Genomic DNA, 10,178 nt, shown 5'->3' on the forward strand with positions numbered 1-10,178 from the left:
ATATATATATATTGTAAGAAGGTCTATCTCCCATTTTCTCTTGTAACCTTTCATTTACAATATATAAAATGGGTTATAGAGTCCTAGAATACCCCATTTTGTTATTATGGGATAAGTCTATGTGCATTCGTTTACTTCTTTTTCCTTCTCTATCTCTCGCTAATTCTCACTCAAGGTTCCTACTGTTCTGATTCTTAAACATGTCTGACACCATAAATTTAGATTAAACAAAAATAATTTCAAAAGAATCCCAAGAAACTAAACTATAGCTCAAATTATTGAAACCTAATTAACTTCAAAATTAATCCATTACACACACTTCTCGCCGCCAAATATATATATATTGTAAGAAGGTCTATCTCCCATTTTCTCTTGTAACCTTTCATTTACAATATATAAAATGGGTTATAGAGTCCTAAAATATTCCATTTTGTTATTATGGGATAAGTATATGTGCACTCGTTTACTTCTTTTTCCTTCTCTATCTCTCGCAAATACTCCCGCAAGATTCATACTGTTATGATTCTTAAACATGTCTCACATGATAAATTTAAATTAAACAAAAATAATTTCAAAAGAATCCCATAGAAGAAACTAAACTACGGCTCAAATTATTGAAACATAATTCAACTTCAAAATTAATCCATTACACACATTTCTCGCCGCCGAATTTAAAATTGAGTGAATAAATTAAAATACTATTAATTTATAGTTGATGTGTGCTAGAAAATTCGCGGCGGTAAAGTAACAGACTATCGTCTTAGCATTGTACAAATGTTCAACACACACAAATGAAAGAGAAACAAGCGGTTATGACTTCAGAAGTTTTTGCGCGGAAAACCCTTAAGGGAAAAACCACGGGGCATGACCCAGTTGCGGAAATCAACTATTGATTGATGATTACAGAAATTCCTTGTTCCACAGACGAGAAAATGTAATTATATTTTATAGGTTACAAAGTCGACTGACAACGTCTGGTTGGTAGTGATCGATGGTGGTTGATGACGGTTGACAGAGGTCGGCAGTGATCGTTGGAGGTCTCCGGTGGCTTTCATGGGACACAATTGAGTGCCTTAACGATGTATTAATGATGTTGAAGTTGAGTGATCTTGGGCTCGTTGGATTTGTCTTGTCGAGACCCTCGATTCAAGTATAGGTTTGCTAGTGTCGACATCAGTTTGACCTTTCAAATGTGTCCAAAAATCTTCCAAATATATGTTTTATTTATTACAAGAATGTGCGGGATGATGAAAATCTATAACTTTTTTTTTTAATTTGAAACATTACTTCTATTTTAATTACGCATTCATGTTGCCTTAAATTAAAAAAATAAATCTCCCATTTACAATAAAATAGCAAAGCGTCGAAAACCACGACTACGTGTGGCCGTGTCCTCTGAGTCAGTCAACGGAGAAATACTCCAACTAAACCGGCGGTCCACTCTTTGCCTTTTCATCATCAACATTCAACACCAACTATAAAATCAAGCAATCCCCCTTTCCCTGGCAAGACGAAAATGAACGAAATTCATGGCGACATCCTTATGCAAGCTCTTGGGCACCTGGACGGCCCATCCCTCGCTTCGGCAAGCTGCGCTAGCTCCCACCTCCGCTCCCTGGCCTCCCACCCAGACCTCTGGCGCCGCCTCTGCCTCTCCACCTGGCCCTCCCTCAACCACCCCCTTCACCTCCCTCTCCTCAACTCCTCCCCCAGAATCTTCTTCTCCGACGCCCATCCCTTCCCCGCATCCTCCTCACCCTCCCATAACACCAACCTCCCCGACAAACTAATCTCCGCCGTCGATCTCTACCACCGCGGCGTCCCAATCTTTTCCCGCGTCATCGAGACCGACACCTCCACCTCCTGGTTCCGCAACTCCGCCTTCTTAATCGACGCGCCTTCCGCAACAGGGGCTGTATCGCCCAAAGATCTGACTTTGAGCTGGATAGTGATAGACCCTGCCAAGGGGCGGGCGGTGAACTTATCGAGCCGGAGGGCGGTGGCGGTGGAGAAAAGAGATTGGTGCGTAGGGGAGACGGTGGCGCGGTTCGCAACGGTGAGGGAGGGGTTGGCGGTGGGTGCGGTGGTGATGTGGCGGAAGGAGCGGTGGTGGCGGCGATGGAGGGGGAGAGGAAGGGGATGGGAGAGGATGAGGCTGGGGAGAGGTATTTGGAGTATGTGAAGATGAAGAGAAGCAGAGAGGAGAGGAGGGATAAGAGGTTGTGCTTCGGGGATATCTGCTTCGCCGCCTTCGCCGTCTTCCTCTCTCTGGCTTCTGTTTCCCTCTATTTTCTCCGCTGAGGGAGAAATCATTTGTGTGTATATATTATGTAAAAATAAAATTTAGGATCTTTTAGTAAAAATTTGTCATTTTGTTCTGCCAAATTTGGAAAATGAAACTTTCATTCTTTTGTGTTGTAAAAGTTTGGATTGAATTTTGACAAGATAATCTTAACGCAATGATTACTAATATGCTTCAAGTGTGCTTTCTACTTAAAGATTTTGTTCTGTCTCGTTATTTCGCAGTGTGATTTTAGGGTCTGTTTGAGGCAGCTGCAGCTTATCTCGTTTCTGCTGATAAACAGCTTATCCTGATAATCTGCTAATGAGCAGCTGATCCAGATAAATTGTCTGGTTGTTTGGTTTGCGCTTATGGAAAACAACTGATTCGGATTCTGAAAAATTGACCATTCTGCTCCTGTTCTGAATAAGCTGTTTAGCTGTTTGATTAGTGCGTTTTGTAAACAGCTTATTTGCAAATTTTTTTTTAATTAAATAAATAATCTGTGCAACAGAATTTGTTATTTTCTCAACAAATTTAAAGAAAAATATTGAGACAAGAAAATACAAAAAAGTTGATTTATATTTATATATGTAGAGTGGTAAATCCAAACAAGAGGTGTCGAAGGAGTCAAATGTAGAAGAACGAGAGGCAAAACGAACCAGATTCGTAGGGGAGGAGCGATTAGGGCACGAGAAATCTCCGGAGCGCTTCAGCGAAGATGTCCGATGGCAAGGGTGAGCGAATGAGGGTCACGGGACAAGCAAGGGCCCTAACGTAAAAAGAAATTCGCAAAACGCAAACCGCGGGGCGATTCCCACGGTCCGCGTCTTTCAGAAAAAACTAAAAACCGAGTTTTGGACAATCTGGAAATAAGTGCTAACCAAACGAGATGACAGCGTTTTCAAAACGCCGCCCGCACTTTTAAGCTGCCCCAAACGGACTCTTAGTTTCTAATTGATCTTAAGTCCTGTTAAACTTGAGAATTATTCTTGGTATTCTTATTAACCTATGTATGTAAAGATATATTTCATTTTTTGAAAGTAAAATAGTGGTATTGTTTATTGTGATATTAAAGATTTGGTTTTTATAAATGTATGAAGTTCAGGAGTACTATATGTAAATACAAATGAATTGTGTGGTTTGTATGTAAATGCATGATTCTTATGTTTGTATATGTTACACTTGTAGACCATTTGTTAAACAAATTAGAATGTCAACCACTTGAAGCTTCGTGCTGCCAGCTTTCCTCAGACGACAAATGATTCAGGACGAGTTGACAAGAAGCTGGGTATAGAAGAGCTAATATAGATACATAAAAAAAACATATTGTGAATGTTATGTTGCAATTAATACAAAAGCAATTTTGTGCAAACATCAATGTTGTTGGCACCGCCGATAAATAAGATTATTATGATAATGAAATCCTAAAATAATTTAAATAAAAAGATAAATTTTGATTTTCATATTATTTTACTATATTTTTGATATCAATTGTTTATATTGTTACTCAACATATGTTTACTGTAGTTACAATTTATGGTAATGTCACTGCTAGATACTGTACATGATGTTTTGACATTTGGATTTTCTTACATCAAATATGTGCCCATAATTTTTATATATTAAAAAATGTAGTAGACTTTGAATAGCCATCTTTGCTTCTCACATGTGTTGTTTCGGTGAAAATTAAGGGTTAAGAATTAAGTTCAATAGAAACTTTTGGGTTACAATTGAGAGCCTAATATTTTGTATGTCAGAATTTTAGATATATATATTATTGATTGTCATGATAATGTGTTTATTTTGTTGATAGAGATTTTAAATCATAATTGTTGTATAGTGATTTTATCTGAATGACTTTTGGGCATTTTTTATTTTTTAATATTTGATAATATTAGTGGCTTTGTGTTTATGAAAATTTCTTCCGAGTAGAGCTTGGATAATAATTTATTTTTTATGGCCTTGACATGAGGCAAAACTCCTCGATTTGATGGATTGCATCGAGCTGGCTTGTGACACGAAATCTCATTGGGTATAGTCTTGAAGCCTGAGACATTGAGCCCCCGGCTCTTTGCATTCTTCGATGTTAGGATAACCTTCATTGTCTCGAAATTCGTTCACATTATTGTTTTAGGCATGATTGTGGTGGGGTGATCCTACCACATTTCATTCCCATATGAAGCCTTTGGAGAGCCTAGGGGGGGTGGGGGTGCAATCTTTGCCATAGTCTCAAAGGTCGTTCACGTTATCTTCTTGCATCTCATTTAGAGACGGCCTATGAAAGAAGTCATTCACGTTAACATCATATGCACGATTGTGATAAGGTTGTCATCATACTTCCCATTCAAACTGCAAGTTTTTGATAACTGCTTACAGACTGGGGGTAAATTTCATCACAAAGAGCTTTCCATCAGCGCCTCACCACTACACTTGAGTTCTTCCTCAACTAGACTAAAAATGATCTCATCAAGATTCAATACATAGACTGCTTTATAGACTTGTGTGGGCAACACCCCCATCCAGAGACAATAAATTTGAAAGTAAAAAATAAGACATTTCCAAACATAATTCTTCAATAGCCGCACCTATATTTCTAAAAAAAAAGTAATAACTATTCCGACTTACGCTCTATTATTGAGAAACACAACATTTTCTACGAGCACAAACTTAAACGACATGCTACTTTATAACATCAACAAAACATTTAAGTTGAAATCAACTTACTTTAACTTGCTGAGAATATTATTTATTAAGATGTTTAATAATTTGTTGTAATAAATTTATCATATCATGATATTCTTTCACAACTTTTTTGTATGCAGTATTTTGGTCTTTTATATACCTGCTTTATGTATGAACAATTATTACCATTGTTTAATTCATTTCAAACTTGGAATCCGTCCTCTAAAGAAACATTAGATCTACGATATCATTAAGACTTTGTAAAAAGAAAACTCAGAATACAATAGACACGACTTCTTCTCATAAGAAAATCCACTCAGTCTGGTAATAAATAATAACATGAGGGAGGAAAGTAATGATCGTATATGTTCACATAATCATGAATATTTGGAGGACTCTATTGATATGATCCTAAAATCCAAAATCTTTTTCTAACATCTTCTCTTTGATGGAATGCATAATCCCACAAAAAACTACGAGTGTTTGAATTACATAATGAAATTGTCATAACAAATTTATTTCGTTGATGAACCTTAGTTGGAAAATACGCTCTTTAAAAGATGACCCAAATGTAATCATCAAGAAAAAAAAATATTAATGAATAAATATCATTGATCTTCATGCTAAAACATATTCATCATTTATATATCTATCTCATCAAACTTTTATTTATCACTGGTGGCTTGAACTCTTTGCCCAACTAGAGAAAAGTGGAAAATGATAGGAAAAATAGATGTTGGAGATGAACTTAGTCATGAATCTTAAAATTAAATGATATTCAATATTTTTATATCTATTGGTATTTTAAATAAGTCGGCTCACATGCTAATAAATTGAATTGGGGTTGGTCAGGCAGATTGAAGAAACACGGAGATTTCTCGTCTGGACACGTAGAATGATGCAGTTTTCTATTTAAATTCTAAGTGTGGAGGCTCTATTAAAACGACTTAGATGATATACATATTATGCAACCCATTTAAAATTTGGGCTGAAGGCAATGACGGAAAGTAAAAGAAGATTTTCAAAATGTTGAATATTTTAAACCTAAATTTATTTAGTCTCAAAATTTTATTATTAAACTTTTGTAAAAAGTATATAAGATTTAGGTACTAAAGAGCATGAGCGATTCACATGATTCCCAAACAAATTCATAAGGAAAAAAGGGGAAACTAATTTCAAGACACAAGCATGCAAGAAAAATAAAAAAGCAAGCCAAGTAAAAATAATAAAAGGCCGGGTGTTGCTAGGTTGGTAAAATATCTCGAAAACAGAAAAAGTTGGTCATATACAACACAAGTACATACTTGGTTCTAATTCTATACATCAATGAAATTTTCAAGTAAAGTATGGGACACGAGCAAGCAGTTCCTGGTCCCTGTCACGTGGTTCTGCCTGTCTGACATCTCGAAACATGTGCCCGTATCTTATTTGTAATACAAGACTCTTCTGGGGCTCTAAGAAGTACATAGGAAAATTTAAAAAAAAAAAGACTCGACTTGCTTGAAAACAAGGTTAGCAGAAAAAGCTACAAACATGTAACACATATGATCCATTCATGGCGAGAGGAGCTTAGTGACAACTGTAGAAAAAGAGTGTCATCATCATTACTTGCTCATCTCTATTACATGTGTGAGTGTGTGTTTTAGGCATGACCTAACATCCTAATCCTTAGTATAGCACACCATCTAACATAGTGTCCTTACACAACATCTTAGTGGATGCATAATTATGTCGAAAGACTGACATATGTTTTGACGTTGTCACCGTCTCCAACCCTGTCTTAAGGATCCAAGGATTCTAAGAGGCGCCGCTAGATGCAAGTTTTATGGAAAACTTTTAAAAAGGTTGACCTTACATATGGTCTAAGGTAGGATGCAAGTAATTTCAAAATAGATTTTGAAAACGTGATGCATAAAGTAATTAAATTATGTTGTTTTTTATACTTCTAAAATAATTCCTAAGAAATAGAGAACATAAGTGGCACCTATTAGATCTCTTGGAACCTTAGCACAACATACGAGTGTTGGTCCACGGTGCGATAACTATTCTTTCCCATCAAAACATCCTCGCGAGCAATACTAGTTGCCATATTGTGACCAGCAGAGGGTCACTCAGCTACCAAGCCAGCTTCATCGTAGTGATGACAGGGAAACACTTGCAAATGCAACATGATTCATTGTAATGTGATATTGTAGGGTGCTATCACGAGATAACAAACATTTGTCACTAGTATATGGTGGCGTATACTAGTGAGGAATACATCGACAGTGCAAAGTGGTGGATGCAAAACATACAACACAAGTGGGGGGTGAGTGTGTCAAAGAGGCAATGTTCCAAAGGGTAGGTGTGCCATGGAGGCAGTGACCTGGAAGGTTGGGTGTGTCATGGGGGCAGTGACCCGGAGGGGTGTGTTTGTCGTGGGGATAGGGACCCGGAAGGGTGGGTGTACCATGGATGCAGTGACTCGGAGGGTGGGTGTTTCATAGAGGTAGTGACACGAAGGGTTGAGGTCTGTCATTGAGGCAGTGACCCAGAGGGTGAGTGTGTCGTGGAGGCAGTGACTCAGAGGGGTGGGTGTAATGCGGGGGAAGTGACCTGGAAGAGTGGGCGTGTCGTGGAGGCAGTGGCCCGAAAGGGGGACCTATGACAGTCCGATGCAGTCTCATAAGAAGAGGAGGTGATGTAATTCTCACTAGAGAGAATTATACACCAGGTAAGCTTGATGTGCAAACTGCCCCTGAATAAGACACGAGGATGTTCAGAATGACTGTGTCTGGGTAGTGACTCAAACAAACTTAAACATGCATGTCATGATCATGCAGGATGTCATGCAAAGCATATAGGTGAGGGGATACTTGTGTGAGTGCAAACACTAGTGACATTGGTGCACCGTGCATGGAGATGTCACAGAGCAAGTCTGTTGAGTGATACACCTCTGAGAGGCACTAACGCTTATTAAGAGTGTATGACGACATATGTTCATAAAAGCTCGATAGGGAGCAAGTGTGAACATGATGATGCATATAATGTGAACTAAAACTGTGATGATGCAACATTCGACAGAAATGGTTGATTGAACTGATCAGGTCGATTAGGCCAAGTAGACATTGTCGGTAGCGCTAATCAGGCCAGTGGGGCCAATCGGGCGAACTGACGAAATATATCAATATATCTAATTGGATCAGCACAGCTGATTGTACGAGTCGACGAGACACGTTGATCGATCCGATCAAGCCAGTGTGACAGATCAGACGAGTTGATAAAAGAATGTCGGTCGAGTCAATCGGGCCAGTAGGGTTGATTGGGCGAGCCAACATAACACATCAACTGATCTGATCTGGCTGATGCATCCAATCGAACGAGTCGACAACAAATTTTTTATCACGTCGATCGGGTTGGTGGGGCCAACCAGGCAGGACGACATAACATGTTGATCAATCTGATCAAACTAGTGCGACCAATTAGACGAGTTGATAAAAGATTGTCGGTCATGCAGATCGTGTCGGTGGGGTTGATTGGGCTAACTGATAGAACATGTTGATCGATCTAATTGGGCCGGTGCAGCCGATCAGACGAGCCGACAAAAGATTGCATGTCTCATCAATTGGGTCAGTGGGGCCGATCAGGCAAACCGATGGAACAAAATGCAAAAATGTATAGTTTTATGCATATTTTAGAAATCATGCCACACACGCAATGTGAATGCATGCAAGAAATGAGATTTAATTGTTCTTAGCTACGAAGTCAACCTGTCATAACGATCTCATGGATCACCCTAAGGGTAATTAACGGAGTGAAGTGGGCATCGTCACAAAGCGACGGGTGAAGTGGGCATCGCCACAAAGCGACGGGCAGCCTCCTCTGTTTGCCTAACGCAAGAAATTACACAGACATAGACGTAGGGAATGTTAGAGTTGCAGCACTTTCAATTCTCTACGCCCAAAAAAAAATTATTTTGTTCCTCTTCGATGTGGGAATGGAATTGACGACACAAATGCAGGGTTACAACGACCTCAGGCATTGGGATTTCATGTTATAAATGAAAAAAGATAAATTTTGCTCGTCAGATTCGTGAGGGGAAACACAAAGCTTCTGACCTATGGGATTTCCTCTAGGAACACAAAAAAAAAAAAATCATAACCTTGTAGCTTCTCTGACATCCAGACTGAACAGTTAAAAAAACCAGTTGAAAGCCACCTCCTAAAAAAGTGCATGCTCAAAAAGTTAATCGCGGGTGAAATGAATTCTATAAATAGAAAAAAAAGCTATAATTTAAAATCACATTTATTTTGGCATGCTGTTTTCAGTATTTTCTTTTCTTAAAATGGCCAAGTTAAGAAGAAGAAATAATATGATAAAATTATATACTTCGTGAACACCCCAATGGAATCTTTTGTCAAGGAATGAGCTAAATGTGAGATTATCTTTTGCTCGACACTCTAGTCTCACTCTGAAGACAAGAGCTTCTCATCTAAGGGGTCGATAGTTGATAGCCAGGCCAAAGCATTCGATCGGTTGACTTGAGTCGATCAAGCAAAGTTTTGACGACCTAAAAATCAACTAGAGCAGATCAATACTCTTAACAAAGCATAATAAGTTGAATGACCCTTGCCGACCCAAGGACCAACAATCTCAGCTGATAGAGCAATATGATAGATGAGTCATAGACTCTTTAATTTAAATACTTAATGCATCCTATAACACCCTGTTAAAGTAGGGTTAAGCATGTAATTATGCACATAGTACCCCCCTCTTCAACAAATAAGGGAGTCATTTTTACAAATGGCTAATCAATAGAAATTTATTCATTGTAGTGCTCATTGATGTACACTCTCTTCCCCCTCTCTCTACTGATATATGCTTTATCTCATGGGTTTGATTGTCACGATCCAACTTGATATAACACATATAAGGAAATAGATTATGCCAAGCCGAGAGCACAAGAGAATATTTAGCTCAAGTCCATCAATAATAATATAAAAGAACGAAGCTAAAGATCATTGTCATTTCATTTTCCTTGCATACATCAAAGTTATCTACATTCAAAACATTTATATACATTGATCATGATTTTTTAATAATCTCAACATGACATATAAATTTATCATGATCGTAATATATATATATATATATATATATGTATATATATATATATGTATATATATATATATATATATATATATATATATATATATATATATATGTATATATA

The 10,178-nt window shown here is 37.9% G+C and overlaps 1 protein-coding gene across 1 annotated transcript; it reads left to right on the top strand.

Moving 5' to 3' along the window:
• Nucleotides 1-1,337: 1,337 nt before the first annotated feature.
• On the top strand, nucleotides 1,338-2,165 carry LOC110019854 (probable F-box protein At2g36090; the record flags this gene model as incomplete). Its single annotated transcript, XM_020717710.1, has 1 exon — nucleotides 1,338-2,165. A coding segment is annotated over exon 1 (649 nt), but the record flags the coding sequence as incomplete, so codon positions are not given.
• Between the last annotated feature and the right edge of the window lie 8,013 nt (nucleotides 2,166-10,178).

This window comes from Phalaenopsis equestris, unplaced genomic scaffold (genome assembly GCF_001263595.1).
Source record: "Phalaenopsis equestris unplaced genomic scaffold, ASM126359v1 Scaffold000084, whole genome shotgun sequence".
Classification (NCBI taxonomy): Eukaryota; Viridiplantae; Streptophyta; class Magnoliopsida; order Asparagales; family Orchidaceae; genus Phalaenopsis; species Phalaenopsis equestris.